The sequence below is a fragment of the Carassius gibelio genome, chromosome B8 (genome assembly GCF_023724105.1).
Source record: "Carassius gibelio isolate Cgi1373 ecotype wild population from Czech Republic chromosome B8, carGib1.2-hapl.c, whole genome shotgun sequence".
Lineage (NCBI taxonomy): Eukaryota > Metazoa > Chordata > Actinopteri > Cypriniformes > Cyprinidae > Carassius > Carassius gibelio.
This window is the reverse complement of record NC_068403.1, coordinates 21,539,104-21,561,822: the sequence shown is the minus strand read 5'-3', so window position 1 is coordinate 21,561,822 and position 22,719 is coordinate 21,539,104. Positions and strand designations below refer to the sequence as shown.

The following is a 22,719-nucleotide window of genomic DNA, read 5'->3' as shown; positions in this document are numbered from 1 at the left end:
AATAACTGGTTCAAAGTCATGAAACGGATTCCTAAAACAAGTCTAAACTTTTATTATCTAACAAGAGTGAAAAGAAAAAAAAAGGCAACATTGAAATGAAAATGTTTATACACAAACTCACGACAAAGCGTGTCTGCAATAGCAATACCAATAATAATAATAATAATAATAATATAATAGAATTATTAGAACCCCAGTGACAAAATAAGATGGAGATAAAGGGTGTTAAAGTGTGTACAGTTCTGTGGAGAGGAAGAGGGAGTAGAGAGCAGGTAGCTTAAAAGAGACAACAGAATCACTGAAAGGAAATGACAATGAAAACAGCAAAACTCAGAGGAAGTGGAAAAGAGAGAAAAGACTATGCAGTAACCTATCTTAGGAAAGTAGCACCAGAACATAAATGCCTTTGATTTTTCATCACACTTTCAAAATATACTAGTTTATTCACAATGTCGAATCTCCCTGACAAAATGCGAGACTCGGTACAAAAAGAACACGAGTGTCATTGTAGCAACGACGCCAGTCTCCTGCTAAACGCCCCTTCTGCCCGTCATCGAGTGAGAATACCTGGACGCATCGTATTATGCAGCACACAGCATTTGTGTTAAGAACAGTTTGGTACATCTATATTATAAAGACAGACAGCTTAACTGCAGGGCAAATCTCATTTATCCCTCCCCTAAGAGAACAGAGATCTGCAGCCTGCGCCAGTGCACCGTTCAGGATGAGGGGTGAGAACTGAGGCAAAGGGGAAGAAAAACAGGGAAAAGTGCAGTGGTTAGTACGGTGCGGAGCGTCCACTTGATGGGTTTAAAAAAATGAATGTGAGCTTATTATGTGGGGAAATGAGCCTGAGGCCTGCGTTCTTCTGTCTCTGTGGTTCTCTCGTTCACATCGTCTAACCCTCCACAGCTTCAGGAAATCACCACAAGATCTGCTAGAGAAGAGCAAGCGTGTTAGCTTCTGATCGCACACATTTGAGAGGAAATAAGATGCGTGTCTTTCAGTGGTGTGTACCTGTGTGTGGATCTGTCGATTTTGTCTTCTTGCATTCAGAAACCTCTGTGGGTTTAGGCTCGCCTTCTGTTTTTAGGCTCTTTCTCTTCCTCCTGGAGTCCTTTGACTTGCTGCCACGACCTGAGCTTCTCTGCTCCTGCAGCTCAATCTGAAACACAAAATGAGTCAAGCCTATATATATCAGGGGTCCAAAAGGGCAGCGAAATAAACATCGCTGAATTAAGAGAAACATGAACAGTATCTCAAGCAGCTTTCACGGTTTCAAAAGATTTGTGAATATATACAATAGTCAGTCCCACTCTGGTAGCTATTTAGCATTGCTTAAAGGGATAGTTCACCCAAACTAACTCTCGCTCATGTCATTCCAAACCTGCAAGACTTTTGTTCATCTTTGGAACACAAATTGAAAAAAATCTGAGAGCTTTGACTGTCGGATAGAAGTTTGCTGGAGGGAGAGCTCGCCTCAGTGTGGGCTTGGTGAAAGTGCTCATAGTGGCCACCAAGGAGGAATACCCTATAGTCTTGAGGGCTTAATGTGCCCACGGCAGCCATTGTAAACCCACAAGACTGTTAATGCACATGAAGTGTGCCTTTTGGGATAGGGCCTAATAAGTAAAAGTGTAAACCTGGTGATCAGAACACCCCCTCACCTGTATGAGCGTGTGCAGGGAATCATCAGGCGGATGTGATGACGCCTGTAGGATCCGGTAAATCGTGTGTGTCTGGTCCAGTGTGACCTCCAGCAGGTCTCCTTCTAGCTGAAGCTCCTCCAGCTGTGCTCTGGTGGATGTGCTCAGCTCAATCACTGGCCCTTTGAGAGACGGCACTAGTGACAAGAGAGACTCCACCCCTTAAAAAGACAACAGCCAATAGGTTAAAAACAAATGAAAGTAGTTTGATTACACCTATAAAAGAGGCCTTTGAATGACCGAGGAAACTAACCTGTAACGTCCTGAGTGCCTGACTTCTTAGCAACTCCATTCTGACAGCCAGACTGGACAGGAAGAGGAAAAAACAGTTTTTGTACAAGATTTCGACGTTTTTTTTTGCCTTTATAAAAGTTACAACTGCATTTCCTTACCTGTATACCATTAGCAGCCTTCTCTTCGTTCTTTTTTGGCGAGTTCACTTCCTCTGTCAGATCAATAACCCCATCTTCTGTTTCCTCAGAGTCAGACAACACAATTACAGTATCCCCATTCCATGTGTTTTTCTCCTCTGGCTCTTCCTCTTTTATACTGTTCATTTCCTGCTCCACTTGTTGGAGTCTCTCTAGCGCCCTCTGTACTTCCGGAGTGTCTAGTGCCTGTTTGGCTCGACCCTGCCAGTTAATGGCTCTCTCTGTGAGACACTGTAATGCCTCTCCCTCTGGCAGGCGTACAGGTAACTTCTGTAGCGCCACCAGCAGCGCTAGAATGGTTTCCAGCCGTGGCCGCCGGGACCGTTGGCACCGCGGACAGAGGAAACGTGTGTTCCAGTCCCACCAGCAGAGGGGCTTTGTAAGATTTGTGTCGGAGGAGCCCAGCAGTGATGGGAAGGGCACACAACCTCCGTGGAACCAGTCTTTGCACAGATGGCACCTGTGAAGCAGGGGGCGGGGCTGGCCACTGCACACACACACTGATTGGCTAGAGGTGAGGGTAGGGGCAGAGCCACCATTTTGCAGCAAGGTGCTGTCCGAGTTGTGCAGCGTGTCTGTCTCCATGGAGTCACTCCGTTTCCTTTCCCTCTTGATGCCGTTCTGGTCACCGCTTACTCCTTTTTCTACGCCGGGTTTAGTTAAATTCACCTGCTGGAGGCGGAGGAGGGCCTCTTTCTCCAGACGCTCCCCTTCTTTGAATGCCATCACCTGATATTGATGACATAAAAGTCGCATAAATTATGCAAAACCTAATCAACTTACGAGATTAAGGAAACTACAATTCTCTAGGCTGTTCCAAAACTTAGTTATCATCCCCAGCTTTCTAAAGCTCAATAGTATACTTCCTGTATTTGTGTTCAACTCTGGTTTCCAATTTGTTTCGATGGTAACATCTGAAAACAAAGATCCATCATGCCCATCTGTGCTAATGGTAAATGAAGTGTACTTTTAATGGCTTGTGCTACATGGAGTGGTCCACTAAAAGTCAAGTAACCCTGGGTATTAACTGTCGTGGAATTTCACTGAGAAGAGTCAACTTACAATTTCTTCCATCTTTAGAGGTTTTGGAACTGAGTGTGTCATACACTGATTCAGACAAACTGGCAGTCTGATGTATGAACACATAAAACAGCTTAATTAAACAGTTATGAGTAAACAGTAACTCACGATAGCTCCTGGGTCTCGGAGGTCCTGAGCAGTGAGGCCTAATACATTGACATCAGAATCTGCTTCTGTACTCAGTGAGTTCTCCTCCATTTTCTTGCTCTTCTCAACACATGGGCACAGCACCTACAAAGAGTTGGGGGAAAACATTTTCATGCAAATCTAAATAATGAATAACATTTGAGACTCAAAAGTGTAGATGTTCTCTTCACCTCCAGCAGACTGTGCTGACTGTTCTTCTTCAGGAACGTTTTGCTGGCCTTTTCTCTCCAGGAGTGAGCGCTAGCCACCTGCAGTTCCAGCTGCTTTAGCTCCTCCATTTTCACCGGCAGGTCCCGCCCAATGGCCACCAAACCCTCCAGATCATCCAGACAGGGGTAGTGCTCACCGTTCTTCTCAGAAAAATACAGAAAGGACACAGTCAAACTAAGCAACCACCCTGAATGGCCAAACCATACTGGCCGACCACTATATTGAACACAAATTCCAGTTTATCAGAACTGGCTAAAATTATTCTCACCTGAATTTCCTCCAGATCAGTGACCCAAGCGCGAGCTCTGCTCAAGCAGGCCTGCAGGGACAGGATGTTAGGCAGCTGCACTGGTATTAGCTGAGCCTCGTTCACGATGGCCTCCAGCGTTGACAGGTGGTGTTTCTGCCTGCTCGTAACAAACAATTGACAGATGAAAATGGAGGTTGCATTGGTGTGGTGACATATAGGTGAATTTCAATAAATTAGAATGTTGTGGAAAAGTTCATTTCAGTAATTCAAATCAAATTGTGAAACTTGTGTATTCAATAAATTCAATGCACACAGACTGAAGTAGTTTAAGTCTTTAGTTCTTTTAATTGTGACTTTGACTCACAATTAACAAAAACCCACCAATTCACAAATTAGATAATACTTCATAAAAAAAATTGAATTGTTGGCCTTCTGGAAAGTCAGTTCATTTACTGTGCATGTACTCGATACTTGGTAGGGGCTCCTTGGAATTACTGCCTCAATTCAGCGTGGCATGGGGGTGATCAGTTTGTGACACTGCTGAGGTGGCCTGGAAGCCCAGGTTTCTTTGACAGTGGCCTTCAGCTCATTCGCATTTTCTGGTCTCTTGTTTCTCATTTTCCTCTTGAGAATAGCCCATGGATTCTCTATGGGGTTCTGGTCTGGTGAGTTTGTTGGCCGTCAAGCACAACAAGCGTCAACAGCATGGTCATTTAACCAACTTTTGTTTGTTCTGGCAGTGTGGGCAGGTGCCAAATCCTGCTGGAAAATGAAATCAGCATCTTCAAAAAGCTGGTCAGCAGAAAGAAGCGTGAAGTGCTCCAAAATGTATTGGTAAACGGATGCAGTGACTTTCGTTTTACACAATGGACCAACGCCAGAAATTGACATTACATCCCAAATCATCACAGGTTTTGGGAACTTAACACTGGACTTCAAGCAACTTTGGCTATGAGCTTCTCCACCCTTCCTCCAGACTCTAGGACCTTGGTATCCAAATGAAATACAAAACTTGCTCTCAATCTGAAAAGAGGACTTTGGACCAACGGGCAACAGTCCAGTTCTTCTTCTCCTTAGCCCAGGTAAGATGCCTCTGACGTTGTCTGTGGTTCAGCAAATTCCTTGACACGTCTGTGTGTGAAGCCTCTTGGTGCCTTGACCCCAGCCACAGTCCATTCCTTGAAGTTCACCCAGATACTTGAATCGATTTTCGTAATCCTTGTAAGGCTGCGATTCTCACAGTTGGTTGTGCATCTTTTTCTTTTCCACACTTTTTCCTTCGACTCAACTTTCTGTTAACATGCTTGGATACAGCACTCTGTGAACAGCCAGCTTCTTTGGCAATGAATGTTTGTGGTTTACCCTCCTTGTGAAGGGTGTCAATGATTGTCTTCTGGACAACTGTCAGATCAGCAGTCTTCCCCATGATTGTGTAGCCTAGTGAATCAAACTGAGAGACCATTTTGAAGACTCAGGAAACCTTTGAAGGTGTTTTGAGTTGATTAGCTGATTGGCATGTCACCATATTCTAATTTGTTGATAGTGAATTGGTGGGTTTTTGTTAAATGCGAGCCAAAATCATCACAATTAAAAGAACCAAAGACTTAAACTACTTACGTATGTGTGCATTTAATTTATTTAATGCACAAGTTTCCCAAATTTAAGCTGAATTACTGAAATAAATGAACTTTTCCACAACATACTAATTTATTGAGATGAACCTGTATTCCGTCCCTAACTTAGCCAGCTCACCTGTCCTCCAGACAGATCTGTGCTTTCTCCTCCCAGCGCTCGGCTATAGTCAGTAGCTCTTGCAGTTCAGCCATTGCAGTCTCCACCGATATGCTCTGTGGTACATTACAACCTGACTCCATCAAGGTCCTCAGCACAGCTAGAGTCACCTCGCTCCCCTCCGGCCCTAACGTCCGCCTGACCTCTCCCAGCCAGCGACCCTGCTCCTGCAGGCCGCTCAGGAGCTCACATGCCGGGGCTATAACAGGCAGCGATGCTCCCTCCTCCATCAGGGCCTGGATCTCTGAAGCTGCGGGTAGAGGGGAGTCCTGCTTCCACTCGCCTTTTGTGCTGTCAACCAAAGCTTGAGCACGTACATTAAACTCCTCTATCTTCTGCAATACCACCTGGAAAAGAAGCAACAGTGGTTGGAACTTTCAAGCCAAACGACAAGTATTTTATATGCTATGTCTTTGGCCTATTTTTTTACCTGCACTTCCTCCAGCGGTTTTATAACACAAGGCAGGCTCTGCATGGTGTCCACCAGAGTCCTCAGCTCCTTCAGACTCATTCTCCTGCTCTGGCTATTGCTGAGGAGCTCCGTGCTGCTGCTCTCACACTTTTGTATGTCAGCGAGGACAGTGTTGAGGCGCTGGAGCAGCTCATTATTGGGGAACTTCTTGTCAGCTGCCTCTTCTTTCAGAACCTCTAGATCTTTAATGTCTGAAAAGAGAAGAAAACATTAATTTAGGCTTTTTTAACTGCATTCAGTTTTGCACATCTCCATCACCTATTAAAATGGCTAATAAGAACGGTTCACAAATGCAGAATTTGTGATTTCGTGTCTGTGTGGTTTGTCACATTTACCTATTTTGTTGCCTTCTTCCTGCTCTAGGGCTTCCTTCACTCGGTTTGCCCATGAGTCAAAAGACTCGGCGCGAACTTTCAGCCGATGCAACATGGCCAAGAGTTCATCCAGAGTATAGCGATACCTTCATAGACGAGTGAACAAAAGCACATATGACACTTCTGGTAGAACACATCTGTAGCTAAGAACATAGCACAGACACTCTGTGCTGGTTTACCTGAGGTAGAGTTTTTCACTAGGACAAGAGCAGAGGTCCTGGGCATGGTAGAGGCAGACGAGACGCTCTTGGCAGTTCGAACATGCCAGGGCCGAGAGAAAGCAGGTGGTCTTACATTTGTCACACTGTCTTTCATCATCAGGCAGTAACTCAAAGGCTTCCCTTTCTGCTTCCTTTATACCCTGAGAGATGACACCACGATACAAAACAGTCAATCAGCTATCAAAAAGTCATTCTAACTCTAATTTTATTTGTAGGTGTTATAGAATTTTTTTAGTTTTGTTAATCTTGCATTGATTGCATTAATATAATTTAAGTATCTTTTTAACATACAATGAATAAGGTAGTATATATAGTCCATAGGGATATTGAGATATTTTATGTAGCTTGTGCAAGTAACTGCTTTAGGTTGAAAAACAACATTTAAGTTGAGACTGTGTACACCAGGGACGGGCAGTTACCAGAGTAACCAGACATCTACGATGTTATGTGCATGAGATGTGCATGTGTTATGGGGTGATGTGCACTGAGCAACATGATTGGCTCAAAGGTCCTAATCTGTCCTTCAATGTATCTTTTTACATACTATAAAAAAGTGGGCTGTGACGCCCGCAGTACAGCGATCGTTTACGTACAGACTCTATTTTCGCTGTGCTGCATGCGCTGAATTAAAGTGACAGCGCGTTGTTCGCGGTAAAAAAGAACAATGAATTGACACAGAAATCTAGTTATTTCACTATAAATGTATACTAATAAAAGCCTACGGTGTTTGACACGCAACACATGGGTTTTGGCTAGATTTAAAACAAGAAAAGGAGCAACTTTAGAGAAACGAGGCAACATTACATATGCACTTTTATAGAGGCAGAAAAACAAAGTTATTTAAGACCCGTTTGATTGCGTGTAATAAAGATTTAAATGCAAAAGGCACGAGAGTCGACTGTGTCTGTCAGTGATGAGTTTTAATTTTGAATGTTTGCTATATCCTAACAAGAAAAGTAGGCTAATGTTGTGTTTACATGTGTTGCAGCTTGTTTCAGCAACTTATTATAAAAACCTAGCAGTCAAATGCATGAGTAATACGCTGTTTATATTTGAATTTAAATATGTCTTTTTAAGATTGTTACTGTACTGTGATGAAAGAGTATCACAATGCTGAAAAAGCTTTTATATTTTTTTACATGATTTGATATCAAAATAATGGACAAAGCATGTGTTTTGTGGCTTAAACAGCCGCGGATCAGTAGCGGACTGCAAACGCGCCCTGTGTGAAAGCACAATGAGTCCGTGCTGCTTCAGCACATCATAACGCACACGGACTGCATACGCACTGCAGACGGATTATAAGTGAAACAGGCGTGAGTCTGTGTGTTATCTCTTTGCACACAGACTCAAGCTGTGTGTAAACCAGATCATTCTCTACAGAGAATTAAAGCAATACAAAGACAAAACTCTGGTTCTTCATTCTCAGTCTCTACAAACTGTTATTGTATTATAATTTCCATGACATAAGCGATTGTGATTTTGGCCAAAAAGCAGAAGTTAGGTGTACTCATGGTTGAACTTACTAGGTAGAAGGCACATATAGTATGACCACTTGTAGACTTGTGTTGCAGAACTCATATACATTGTAATAAACTGATATTATACACATTTGTAACCAATCAAACATCGTCACTCGCTCAATCCCAGATGTTTTTCCCCTCATCCTGCAAACATATAGTCTCCGCTCACCCTTTCCAGGAGGCTTTTGCGTAGTTTCCTCTCCTCCTGAACAATAATGAACATCTCCCTGTGTGTGGCGGCTGCCAGGTTCAGATCCAGCTTCTCTGGGCAGGCCGCCATCTTGCAAGTGAGTTCTTCATGAGAGAAAACACAGTAGCGCCTCAGCCGTCGGTAATGCTCAATACAAGAGCGCCCTGTGGGCAGCTAGCAGAGAGAGAAAGAGCAAAAGCCTCAGTAACTGGCAACAGTATGTCTGACATTTAAGAGGTAGTTCCTCAAAATGGCATTTATCTGGTCACACACTGCTTTACATACTACAGATTTAAATGAAGGAGCATTTATGCGTGCACACTGTATTTATTACCCAGTCTGCAGTGCAGAAGTTGACTGCTTCGGCAAAGTTATATCCCTGATTGAAACCGCTGTGATAAGCTCGTGGAAAAGTGATGACAAACTCCCCAGCACACTGATTGGTCCGAACCACCTGTCAATCGAAAACAGAGATCAGTGTTTTAAAAGGCCATTCACACACGAAAAAACTATTCACACAAAACATTTTTGTATGTTCACATTTAAAGAAACAACAAAATAACCAAACAGAAAAAAATTTAACCGTGAGAATACATTATTTTCAGTGCACAGATCATATATAAAGGCCATCAGGAAGCAGCCCTAAAAGCCAAATCAACACAACAAAAAACGCTTTTATAGTTTCACAGGGTGTTTTTCAGGCATCATTTCACATTCTTAAAATACTAGTGGCTTAATGATGCAACCTGATAACCTTAAGTATGCTAATTCATAAATACATTGATTTATTTGTTGCGGGCTGCCACAATATCAAAACTGACCACCACAAATAGATTTTCCAAAAGGCTTTTTGACTTGTAACACAGTGTGTTTATCTCACTATATCATTTTTATTTAATCTTGCATGTAATGACTGATAAAGCAGCGTTTGTGAGCGGTGTGCTGCTTTGTGTACAGCTGTTAACGGAAAAATCTCTACCTCTCCCGCTGAAAATGGATTTGCATAAATATATATATATATGTATATAGGGACTGGGAGTGCTGCCACAAATAGAGTGTAAGGCTGTGGGAAACACTGTAATTATAATATTGAGTGTGCGTGTTACAAACCGGCACTCCATGAGTCATGAGTATATTTGGGTTCATAATGGTGACAAGCTGGTGGAGCAGGTCTGGCTGGAACTCAAAAAGCTCAGGAGTGAGTTTCTTCATCACCTCCTCTAACTTCTCTGCAGCAGATGATGGCACACCATACCATGTTTTGGGCTCACCCCTAAAAAGACAAACCAAAACCAGAGTTTTTTTTTTATTGTCACCCAAGATGCATCAATACCAAACACATGTGGTCACTGGTCACAAGTTTTTCTGCTAACTTCTACTATTAAAAGATACGATATGACAAGCTTCTCAAGAAAGATGCTACATAGTTCATTGCATTACCAGTGTAAATAGTTGATGGAGTAACTCCAGTGGTCCTCTATGTGCCAACAGAAAGCGGAGAACACCATGCCCACATACAGCCATGGCACTTTCATGCCAGAGATATCGGCATTAATGTGGCACAATACTGACTGCTCCAACACTGGCATAACGTTTAAATTCCAGCCGCTGCGGGCATATTCCTGCAACAAGAACAGAGGTATTAATTTGCTTTCTTGACCAAAACATGGGAAAACGAAAAGTGAAAAAAAAAGCTAACCTCTTCCTCATCTGACAAGTGTCTCTTGCCGTTGTTGACAGGAAACCCACTACCAAAGTCCTTTGAGTGAATATCTGCCCCATATTCTACAGTTACATCTTCTTCAATACTACTGACCAACCTCCAAAACTCCTTCTCAACCAGCTCTGTCGGCACCATCTTAAAAAAAATGAATGAATCAAATGTCAATTAAATGATTTGTACATGCACAGTAAGAGTTTGTGGGGTTCAAGACTGATTAAAGGTAAGAACAACACTCACGTGGACAGGCATGTTGAAGTAGTCTGCTTTAAAAGTATCGGCCATTTCACCGAAGCTCTGTAACGTATACTCTCGAGTGGCCTGCTCAAAACCAAACGCCTCTGCTGGCTTTTTACACTCCTACACAAACAACACATTAACAGTTTGATTGCTACACCAAGAAAATGGAAGTCAGTACTTGGAGAGTATCAAGGCATGTTCACATTTGGCGTCTTTTTTTGGCGTCCTTAGTAAAACAAAAAGCTGGCAGTGTTTTGGTTACAGATAGCAGTTGAAGGTGTCTTTTGGTGCTAGAACAAAAGCTGCAACAGTAGCCTAATGCTGTGCGGTGCAGAAATGTCGAGAAAGAGTAAAAAGTTGGCTCATGCGTTGTCTTTTGAAGTTAACGGTGAGGAGAATGACGGTTCACAATGACGTTTGAGGGTGCGCGACATTACACAGGGAAGGACCTGTATGGTGCTCATAACAATTTAGTCCAGGAGCTCTGGTTGGATAATGCTTGGTTTGCAGCATATTTTAAACTAGGTGGAGTTTTATGCTCATATCATACTACAACTTGTGCCATTAAACTAGTATGATCTATCTACCAGCTCGTCTCCATTTTTTCTTGTTGTTATGGAAATGACTAGCTACTCGCCTTTAATTGATCAGCATTCAAAATACGATTAACAATGCGTTTTTCAGAAAAGTATTACTTTTTTCAACTTGAAAAAAAAACACTCTTTTTTAAACATGGTTTCCTCCATAGGATTGTAATGTAAAACAGATGCTGGCAGGATCAAAAAAGACGGCAAGTGTGAACATAGCCTTAGTGTTCATATATTACACATTTATTAAGCAGTAAAAAACTAGCTTAAGACACTTCAAACGTAGACTCCACAAACAGAAATAATTGATCAAAACAGTAGTCATTTTCCATAACACGATAGAATACTAGAGTTATTCCGATCTGGACTCTCACCTCTGCTACACATTTGGGACAGCGCCAGTTCCCCTTGGGTGAGTCTGTGAGAGGAGGTATCAGGCAGAACGTGTGATAATTATCATCGCACCCATCACAGAGCAGCAACTTCTCATCCTCGTCCCCGCGGCCACACATCCGACAGACAAACGAGTCCACCTGACAGATTTCAGTTATCGAGTTTAGTCACATTTTGCATGAGTGCATGGCATTTGTGAATCTGATTGGAAAACTAGTCCGATACAAGCATCTACATGGTTCACTTATGTTGTCGATTGAATTATGTCAGATCTACACCACCCCTTCCAATCTGATCCATTATTTAATTCTGATCAAGAATTGAGCCGTTTACATGAAGGATTTTCAGTCCGATTGAGCCGTCAATCCAATTAATCTAATTCTTAAGTTCTTACTTTTCTCTCAAACTTACAAACTGTTGGTTACTGAGGTTGCGTCGGAGTCTCATGGTCATCTTGGTGCAGGGTTCATCACTGGAATCATTAGGATCATCAGTGTGATTTTTGTCATCAACATCCTCCTTGACAATGAGATTTGGGGGTGGTGGAGGAACGTCTGGATCTGATTTTGTAACCAGAGTCTCTCCAGGTTCATCCTTCACCGATGCACTGGCAGCACTGTCCCGTACTATCAAAGTCTCCGGCAGTTCATCTGATGAAAATACATAATGTGACACTTGAAACTTGATTTATGTAGTCACATTTATAAAGAACTAAATCAAATCCCAACTGCAGACACAAACCTTTCTTCCTTGTCTTGTCTCGAGGTACAAGACCGAGCCCCATCATTTTAGGTCCAGCCCCGTAAATCTGCAGTTTTTTCAGCTCGGGGTTCTTCTCGATGTCTTCCTCTGTAGGTTCCGGCTAATGGGTGGAAGTGAAAGACTGTAAGTGAACTACAGGAACAGAGGTGACGATATATGAGAGAGAGGGTTTTTCTTTTCCCTGTTTCTACACTGAACACAGCTTTTTCCATGAGGGGTTCCTGACTGTTCAGAACACGAACTTTTCACTGGTTTTCTCACAGTTGTAAAGCATCAGAAAGGTCGGTGAAATCATTTCCCCCAAACTTTTCTTATTCAAATATCTTTGTTGCTCAAACTATAATACAAAACTGATCAAAAACTCCAGATTTATCAATATAAAGCAAAAATGGTTGAGACGACACTGCAGAATGTTTAAGCAAGAGCAAACATGCATGAAGTTAGTTTTGTGCCAGACTTGACTGCTATCAAGAGGGAAAAAGCAATTATTCACTCAAACACAATTAATACTGAATGGCAAAGTATCTCATGAAAAGATCCACTGCTAAAAGGGCTGGGCAATAAAACTAGGCCTTTATTTATATTCAATAAATCTCTATACATTTACATATTTACTTTGAAATAACAGTCTTCAATCAGTTAAACATTAAATAGCCTCTGCTGCCAAGTATATAAAAAATGTTCAATACAAGAAGTAAAAATCTTAATCTATAAATGCACACTTTCCATGCTGATTTTCTCTAAACAAAACAGCATTAATATAATAAATAGCAATATTCAACTACATTTATTTATACCAAAAAAAAAAAAATCACCAACTAAAAAACCATATATGGCCTTTCATAGTGAAATATCACACAAGCCTAACTGCTAAATGCCTCAAATATGCAGAAGCAAGAACACATCTAAACATTATGTCCAGACTGACATCTGTCACACACGTCAATCGCAGTATTTCTCTGTTCCGTTCCTGAAATCTGTTACTCTGAAACACAAAGTTACGCTGTGTCATCGTTAAGCAAAAACAACTCATTTCTGACTTGCAGCATGATGAACATAATATGATCCAGCCATTAAGACAACAGCAGCGACAACAGATCATAGCAATCATTGATTAGTAGTAATATGCAGCCCAGAGTGGGGCAACCAGTCCACCACCAAACAGGAAATGCAAGCAAGCCAGCGTTGCTAAAAGTGTGGCAAGACAAGCGAAGTGAAAATGTGTTCGATGACTGAAGGACACAGGAAGACAGGATGGATGCATTAAGAAATAAGTAAAAGCAAGAGCTGAAAGATGAAAAACAAAAGCTTCTACATGAAATTAGACACCCAGTTAAGCGTGAACGACAGCATAAGGTCAAACGAGGGTTTTTTATTTAAACCATGAAAGAACATCAGCAAAGAAGAAAGAAAGAAAGTGAGGGATAGGGAGGAAAGTAAAGAACAGTGGGAGCGAGAGAGAGAGAGAGCGCGAGGCAGTACCGAGGAGACGTGTTGAGAGCCAGTTGTAAGAGGGTGGTGAGTTGGATCCTCTGGACCCTGCATGGGGAGACAACAACCAAAACAAAATGGATTCCAAAGAGAGCGAAAAAGAGACAGAAGGAAAAAACAACAACCATGTGCGACAGGACAGAGTCAATCGGGGGACAGTAGCCTATTAAAAATGTGTCACTTTTTTCATGTCTGAAGTATGATTCAATTTTAGGTCAACAGACATAATATCAATTCTTTAAACAAACATCACATACTAGTGTGAAACTGTTCAGTTGCAACAGTTTTATTTATTTGTTGCAACTGCACATGATTGTTCAATGGATAACATTACTTGATCCATATATTTAAAACAACATTTTATATTTGACATTAGATGCCAGTCAAAAGTTTGGACACACTTATTAAAATTGTGTATGGGAATTCCTTCAGAAAAAAGTATAGTACAAACTATATTGCATTTGAGTTTGTTTTTCTCTGTACACTCTAGACATTCTCTTAACCAACATCAACAGCATCCAGGACTTTTTGAGTCCAACTTGCAACTTACAATACAAAAAGAAATAACTGCACTAATGTAAATACATATTTAGAAATTATAGACATTATTTTAGACCTATATAGACATTTATATGGATGCACAATTTATATTTGCCCAAAAAATTGCTTCAAGCATTCAAGGACATGCTTTTATATCAAAAGATCAGCTGAGTGAGTCCAAACTTTGTTTTCTGGTAATGGAAGAATTTTAATTTTCTTAACATGTAAATCAACAGAATAAATGTTCAAACTAAATATTAAGAGAGAGAGATAGAGAAGGGTTTGATTCAAGGGCAAGAAGAGGAGAGTTAACGTGGTAACCTCACTTACTGCAGTTATAAAATGCTAAATTTGATTGCTTTAAATATCCTTGGAATGTTATGTAATTCAGTGGTAAGCAAACCAATGAAGGTTCCTTAACTTTAAAAACTATAAAGATTTCTTTGTTTATCTGATACTAAGATATTATCACTAATTCTATGAATCCATTTACCACACTAATGTAATGGGAAGGCAAATTAAAAAGCCAAACACCCAAAAAATGAATGCTGCATCTTTGAAATGAATGGGATGAGAATAGCATTACGACCTAATGAAAATTTTAGATTATGGCCAATGGTTTCAAAGAGACAAAGTGTAATGAAAACAAATGAAAGGCAGAAAGTGACAGAAAGAAGGCAGAGGGATGAGGGCAAGATGGACACAATGCTTTATTTACAGCACAGGGAGCAAAGCATGCTGGGAAGTGCCTTGAAAGCATGGTCAGTGCTGATGTAAAAGCCTTCATACATCTCAGAAAAACAGACAAAGCACATACAGGTGCTGGTCATATAATTAGAATATCTTCCAAAGATTATTTCACTAATTCCATTTAAAAAGTGAAACTTGTATATTATATTCATTCATTACCCACAGACTGGTATATTTCAAATGTTTATTTCTTCTAATTATGATGATTATAACTGACGACTAAGGAAAATCCCAAATTCAGTATCTCAGAAAATTTGAATATTGTGAAAATGTTCAATATTGAAGATACCTGGTGCCACACTCTAATCAGCTAATTAACACAAAATACCTTTAAAGGCCTTTAAATTGTCTCTAGTCTAGTTCTGTAGGCTACACAATCATGGGGAAGACTGCTGACTTGACAGTTGTCCAAAAGATGACCATTGACAACTTGAACAAGGAAGGCAAGACACAAAAGGTCATTGCAAAAGTCATTGCTGGCTGTTCACAGAGCTCTGTGTCCAAGCACATTAATAGAGAGGCGAAGGGAAGGAAAAGATGTGGTGAAAAAAAAAACTGTACAAGCAATAAGGATAACCGCACCCTGGAGAGGATTGTGAAGCAAAACCCATTCAAAAATGAGGGGGAGATTCACAAAGAGTGGACTGCAGCTGGAGTCAGTGCTTCAAGAACCAATATGCACAGACGTATGCAAGACATGCGTTTCAGCTGTCGTATTCTTTGCGTCAAGCCACTCTTGAACAACAGACAGTGTCAGAAGCGTCTCGCCTGGGCTTGGACTGGACTGATGTTCTCTGATGAAAGTACATTTTGCATTTCCTTTGGAAATCACGGTCCCAGAGTCTGGAGGAAGAGAGGAGAAGCACACAATCCATGTTGCTTGAGGTCCAGTGTAAAGTTTCCACAGTCAATGATGGTCTGGGGGGCCATGTCATCTGCTGGTGTTGGGCCACTGTGTTTTCTAAGGTCCAAGGTCAAAGCAGCCGTATACCAGGGAGTTTTAGAGATCGCTTCATGCTTCCTGCTGCTGACCAACTTCATGGAGATGCAGAATTCATTTTCCAACAAAACTTGGCACCTGCACACAGTGCCAAAGCTACCAGTACCTGGTTTACGGACCACGGTATCCCAGTTGTTAATTGGACAGCAAACTCGCCTAAACTTAACACCATAGAAAATCTATGGGATATTGGGAAGAGGAAGATGTGATATGCCAGACTCAAAAGAGCGGAAAGCCACTATCAGAGCAACCTGGGCTCTCATAACACCTGACCAGTGCCACAGACTGATCGACTCCATGCCACACCGTATTGCTGCAGTAATTCAGGCAAAAGGAGCCCCAACTAAGTATTGAGTGCTGTACATGCTCATACTTTTCATGTTCATACATTTCAGTTGGCCGAGATTTCTAAAAATCCTCTCTTTGTATTTTTCTTAAGTAATATTCTAATTTTCTGAGATACTGAATTTGATATTTTCCTCAGTTGTCAGTTATAATCATCAAAATTAAAAGAAATAAACATTTGAAATATACCAGTCTGTGGGTAATGAATGAATATAATATATATATACGAGTTTCACTTTTTGAATGGAATTCGTGAAATAAACTTTTTGATGAAATTCTAATTATATGACCAGCACCTGTATTTGAATGGATCCATTACGCCCTGGTCAGTTATACATACATTTAAGAATAAGGTTAAAGTCATTATGAAAATTACTAAAAATAAAGATTGGGCTAGTTGATTTCGGCCCAATTTAGTAGTATCTTTGTTAATAGGGCACACTGTAAAATGTAAACGATGACTCTTTAACTGATTGGATTTATCTGTAAATGTTATAAATAAACTTATACCGCTTTAAAAATCAGTGCACTGGATTTTTTATTTTGTTAGAATAGTTGTTTTTTATTTTTATTTAAGCCCCTTTCGCACTGCACGTTGGACCCGGAAAATTGCCGGAACATCGCCGGGTCGCCTTCTGTGTGAACGTCGGTGACCTAGAAACATTGCCGGGTTCAGTCCGGGAACGAACTCTGTTTGAACAACGGGGACCTTTACGGGCTGTGTGAGAACGCACGCACATATTCCGGGTAATCACTGGCAGTGTGAAAAGGGCAAAATCTAGCGACCCGGGAACAATTGCCAGGACACATTACCGGTGTATTTTCCGGAATCTCAGTGTGAAAGGGGCTTTAGAAACTAAATGTTAAACAAAAACTGTACAACAAAATGAGCTAATGATGCCACAATGAAATGTTAGGATAAGCCTGACACATATATTGCATATATTGATCCAGAAATATCACTCACCTCAGGCTTAAGGCGATTGGCTCGTCGTCCATAGCTGCTCATCTTAGATGGCGGGACTGATTGGCGGAGAGGAATGGAGTGGGGTTTGTATTCCCGGTCTACCTCATCACTGTCATACGGCCTGGGTTTACATGGCTAGATATGCAGAACACACACATAAGCATCAATTTTGTAAAAGACATTTAATTGCTCCACAGAATATTACCATGCACAAAAAAAAGCGCATTTGAGTAAACGAAGACATGCACATTCCTTTCTTGTCCTTCTTTTCAGTGATGGTGGACAGTAACTTAATCTATCAAATCATTAATACTCATTTATGTACTTAATAGTACACAAAAAATAGACAAATTACCAAATGTGGGTCATGACTACTTTTTTAATGGTTGTGAAAAATCAAGCTATTGAAAAGGACAAGTTTTAAAACTGCCTGTATCTAATATCACACAGAATTTACTTGGTTTGGTTATGCGCTGATGTAAATGAATGTACAGTTGAAGTTGTTCCAAATAAGGTGTTTACCCAAAATACAGATTAATATGGGAATGTGATTCAGGTTTATGTATAGACCTGGGGCCCGTTCTTCGTACGTCGCTAACTCAGTTAGCTGGATTTGAATGTTGATGATTTGGCATGATCTTGGATCGTTTGGTTCTTCGAAGCTCATCCCGGAGCTGCTGTCATAGCAACAGGTCCATAAGCTTAAACCTGCTCGGGAGCAGGCTTATTTCATGTAAACAGGATTAGATCGCTTCTTTTCAACCAGAACTGATACTCAAAATATGTCTGCTACCACCGCTACTTTATTACAGGAGTATCGTACTGATCCAGGGACAATAATTTAAAATAATAATCATTAAAAAAATTATTTAACAATAATATAAAAATGTTGTGTAGTCCATAACAGTCTACTATAGACACAGCCAGTTTTTCTCACTGAAATTTTTTACTCATAAAAGTATTACTTCATAATTGTATTAGAGTCTTACACACATGCTATACAGATAATAGAGTCTTGCATTATTTTGAGTGATGACTGCTTTTATAAGAGAGGCTTGATGGAGCGCAGGAGATGCAGATATCATGATAAGAAACTTTCATTAATGCGGTCACGCAAACAAATCTTTCCAAATATAAAATGAAATGAATAGATAATTTCTACATTGAAATAAAAATGTAAAGACTGCACAACTATTATAAATTGTGAATCTAAATAATTGGGAATCATGAAAAAAATTTGAATAAAATAAAAACATGCATCTATTATCTGTTTCAGGCATCTATTATAACAGTTATGTAGTTTTGTTTGCTTGGCTGTTTCCTTATAAAAGTCCAGAAATTTGTCAACTTTTTCGTCAGGTGTCGTTTTAAATTATATGACGTCATTACATTGCCGTCTTGCCACCAGCCAATCGCTGCACTGCTGATCGTGGTTTCGAGTATCGATACATATCCCCTTTTAAGACAACACATGAACGCACAATTATCTCAGATAACTCAATCCAGCGATACTAATCATACACAACAGGTGTGTTCTAAGAACCCAATTAGCCGGATCAGGATTAGCACGATGATATCATCTTGGATGTGTCATTTGATCTCGGATGTAATAAGCGACGAACGAAGAACAGGCCCCTGATGCTCACATGAACAAAATATGACCAGATTCTGATTACTGGAATCTCAAATACTGGAATATTAGTGTGTGAACACGTTCAATGAAAATTATACTGCTACTTTTATGATATAATACAGAACGTGTGAAGATTTTCAAGCTATAATGATAAACGGTCAAACACAGTACCGGTAAGCTGGCTCCAGACTGGAACAACTCAAATGGATAGACGATCCTCTCATAGTGCGACCTCAGGAGGGAGCCAATGTTTTTGCCAGGAGGATATCCCAGTTTCTGTGCCACGCGTGCCCAGCGTCTCTCCTTACACACCGCCTCGAAACCCCCTTCCTCTGTCACGATCTACCACACAGGACATAAATCATGTTAATTACTAACGCTTTCCAGTTCACAATATTCATTAGATTTATGATTTTTAGGATGAGGTTAAAGTATAAACATTTCCTTTATCAGGGAAATGACATCAAACAACTGTCAATAACATAAAGGGGTGCTGTATATTCACCTTGGCCAAGCTGAACAGATCGAGAATACGTCGTTCTAGATTGGGGATCTTCAGAGAGGATCCCTGGATCTCCCAGAACTTGGCAATTCTGTCCAGATAATTTAGCTTCACTCGTGTTTCAGCCTGAGAAAAAACAAACAAACAGATGTGTTGGTGCTTAGTCAACTCAAGAATATGTGAGTCACGCTTCATGGAGTAAGACACAAGAGCAATGAGTTCGACAGGAAGCAGATCTGACCTCAAGCTCATTGAGCCTCTGAATACGTGGTGTGAACCGGAAATTGTCCACCTCCACAACAAATGGTGGCTGCCAGTCCTGTAACGGGAAGAAAAAGGCTTTTTAAATAGCAAAATGTAAATATTTTTATAATGGACTAACTTTAAAGGATATATTTTACACAGAAAGGAAAATTCCGTAGAACAAAATAAAAGAATGCATTTTGAAGAATGTTGCTTGTTGAGCAATGACTTTGATTCCACAAGCAAAAAAAAAAAAAAAAAAAACCTGTGAAAAGCTTTTCAGAATATCATCTTTTAAGTTCTACAGAAAATATAAAGTCACAGGTTTCGAACGACAGCGCTGGAAAATGCAAAAGAGGATTACGGGTGGCGGGCGAATCTTGCATATTCCAGACTTTTCTGCTATTGGACGGATTTTGGCGATATATCCCAGAGGATCAGCAAACTCCTCCCATGACGGTTCGAACACTGGACACTCCGGCGGCGGAACAAACTCCTCCCCTCCATCCATCGCTCTGAAAGCAAACAATTCAAGCTCAAATGAGATGCTTACGTTGACTTAAATCAAACAATATAACGCAAATCAAGTAAATGCAATCACATTAGCCTTCTTTCATCCAACACAAGCAGATTTAAAATCAATCATATAAATCATTATACTGAATTTGACACTTTATGAAAGAGAGGTTTTACAAAACCTGAAAACATTCCGCTTGTGTTTTACTAAAAAGGTCATCATCTTTTGATAGTTCATGGTTTAAAACATTAACATATTCAAATGACACTATGGTCCATGATATCTTTTAACCCCTATTTTTAAAAATTCAGAGTTCACCCTAATGGACACCAGCACTTGATCCATAAGTGACCGGCACAAAAGCATGTGTCAGTGTTAAAGTACACAGATCTAATGGAAGGGCCTTGATGATGCATGAGGTTAAATTAATCAGGAAGTTTAGAAGACAAAGACAAAAGACCTTCCTCTGGCACTTTGACAGAAGGAATTGGAGAACAGAAATGTGCTCTCTAGAAGCACCTATGGAAATGCACCTCTAACAAAACATCACACCCCGTCTAACTTCAGAAATCCCCTGCTTTTTACTTTGTCTACCTCCCAATCCCAAACCAGACAAAATGGGGGAAGGGAGCAAATCATTGTTCACTTAAGCCAATGGCTTTTGCATTCACAGCCACTGATTTAATCTAATGTGCACTTTATAAAACAGTAAAATGCTTTATATGACACAGTCCATTTATTACAACTAAACCTACTGTAAGGGTTTGTATGCTGGTAGCTTCCATGTTGTGAAAACCACAAAAGCTGATCACGTGACAAAAAACGGTTCACACTTCATTTCCCAAGATAGTAACGATGCCATTAACTTTTTGTTTTAACGGATTAATCATAATACATTACAAAGCTACACATACATAATCAAAACATCACCTGTCGACACCTTCAGTTGTTGTTTTATTGCCTGAAGTTTGGCTATTCAATTAGATTCACTTCTGACAATGTCGTGGCAGACGAGTTATAAATAAAATATTGCTGACAGCGGCTGTCTCTCAAATCCTAGCTGCCTAAGTTACCTAAACAAATACATTAGAATTAGACAACAACACATTCAAAGGGGAGCATAGTGTGGCCAAAACCGCTTTCTAATAATCGTATCTCACCGCGGTTTGAGTCAGCCATAATCCCAAATTTCCTGTAGCTTTAGCTGCTAACCGGCCTCCATTCGCGTGAGATTCGAGAACAGCTTTCAAACTGACAGATAATAATACATAAACTATTAAAATGTGCGGAACTGACCGTTTTAAGACATACTGGGAAAACTATGCTTACCGGGGAACTGCTAAGAAAGCAGTTTTTATAGAAGTAGCTGGTTAGCTGTCCGGCTAATAAACCAAAACAATAAAGCCTCACCATCGGTTTGTTAGCAGACTCACGCCAAATCCGACAAACGATTGACCCGTTGTCAAAAGTATTTAACGAATCTCAAAATATCCGACAGTATGAAAACGTAAACAGATTATGATTCCAGTAAGAGGGCCAAACATTAGGACTCGTTTGCAAAGAAGGGATGAGTTGTGGAAACACAGAAGGGGAGAAGACAGTGTGGTTGGTTGTCTCGGGTCGCAGGTATGTGATGTGTGGCATTTAAACGGATCATCTGATCGGATATAACCGTTACCAGGTAAAACAGAAACCCTTGCGCTAAATCAACACAGATTTATCCATCAGTGCTGTGAATCTGAGCACCAGTCTTACATTTCTGCACTCGGTCAGAGTTCTTCTTATTCTTCAGAGACGCCTCGGAGAGATTCGTGCTCCGGTGTGTTTTATTATCTGTGTCTTTCTGGCTCTTGTTTGATGATCACGGGGTCTATTGTTCAACGGAGGGTCAGTCTCTGGGTGGCAGTGGCTCTGCGGCCTCCTCGATCAGCCCATCCCAGCACACACACTCACACGTAACGTTACATACACTCTCGGTCGGTTAGTAGGATGATGATCGCGGAGGTTTCTTTCCACCTGACTCCTGAAAGTCCCGTGTAAGTTGATGTTTTCTTTATAATAACTGTTTCGCGCGCGTGTACAAAAATACGCGTTATTTCCAATGGTTTCTTTCCTCGTCACCTAGCCACTGTTCATTCTGTCTGAACTACACGCCATCTTGGTTTCATCACGACCTAAGCACAACTCTCTCAAGATCCATTGATCTCAGTTGGGAAAACACGCGCACTTGACTGGATGCAAGCACTGTCTAATCCCTCCACGCTTCTCAATACATGTAAACTAGTCCCTGGATTCGTCCGATTTAACACAGAATGGGGTCAATTATTGTACTTGATATAACAGACAATGGAAATTGATTTGACGTGTATGTTAAATGTGGACTATATATCGTGTTGTAATGAATTGTGAGTAGTTGTGCAAGTGATGCAGGTAGGCGAGCGGACGTGACGCGGAACGATATTTCACCTCTTTCTTGGCGAAGTAGTTCCAGTGAGTAAAATTTGCGCAGGAGAGGTCAAGCGATGTATGCGAAAATCAAAATGGGTAGCGACGACTAGTGGCAGAACAATTAATTGAAGGGATTGTCATTGCTGACATCATTACTCAGTTCAGTTTCGAGGGAGGGGGGTTGGG

At 40.7% G+C, this 22,719-nt stretch overlaps 1 protein-coding gene across 6 annotated transcripts; it reads right to left on the bottom strand.

The window, feature by feature from the left end:
• Window positions 1-28: 28 nt before the first annotated feature.
• kdm5c (lysine (K)-specific demethylase 5C) lies at window positions 29-22,551 on the bottom strand. Of its 6 annotated transcripts, none has more exons than XM_052562648.1 (28): window positions 21,841-22,551; window positions 19,933-20,083; window positions 19,567-19,644; window positions 19,329-19,451; window positions 18,995-19,165; window positions 17,191-17,325; window positions 13,580-13,636; window positions 12,077-12,197; window positions 11,747-11,985; window positions 11,317-11,475; window positions 10,356-10,475; window positions 10,095-10,253; window positions 9,836-10,017; window positions 9,506-9,668; window positions 8,730-8,849; window positions 8,375-8,569; window positions 6,641-6,822; window positions 6,423-6,547; window positions 6,046-6,278; window positions 5,577-5,962; window positions 3,843-3,981; window positions 3,535-3,714; window positions 3,326-3,448; window positions 2,099-2,866; window positions 1,960-2,011; window positions 1,668-1,867; window positions 1,018-1,165; window positions 29-937 (listed from the first exon to the last, which is right to left on the bottom strand). In XM_052562648.1, exons 2-28 carry the CDS (start codon window positions 20,077-20,079, stop codon window positions 915-917), a joined length of 4,728 nt encoding a protein of 1,575 aa, XP_052418608.1. In that variant the 5' UTR covers window positions 20,080-20,083; window positions 21,841-22,551; the 3' UTR covers window positions 29-914. The 6 variants fall into 6 exon arrangements, with proteins under 6 accessions (XP_052418608.1, XP_052418610.1, XP_052418609.1 ...); XM_052562650.1 differs by having other exon boundaries at window positions 29-934; XM_052562649.1 differs by lacking the exon at window positions 21,841-22,551 and adding an exon at window positions 21,496-21,708.
• Between the last annotated feature and the right edge of the window lie 168 nt (window positions 22,552-22,719).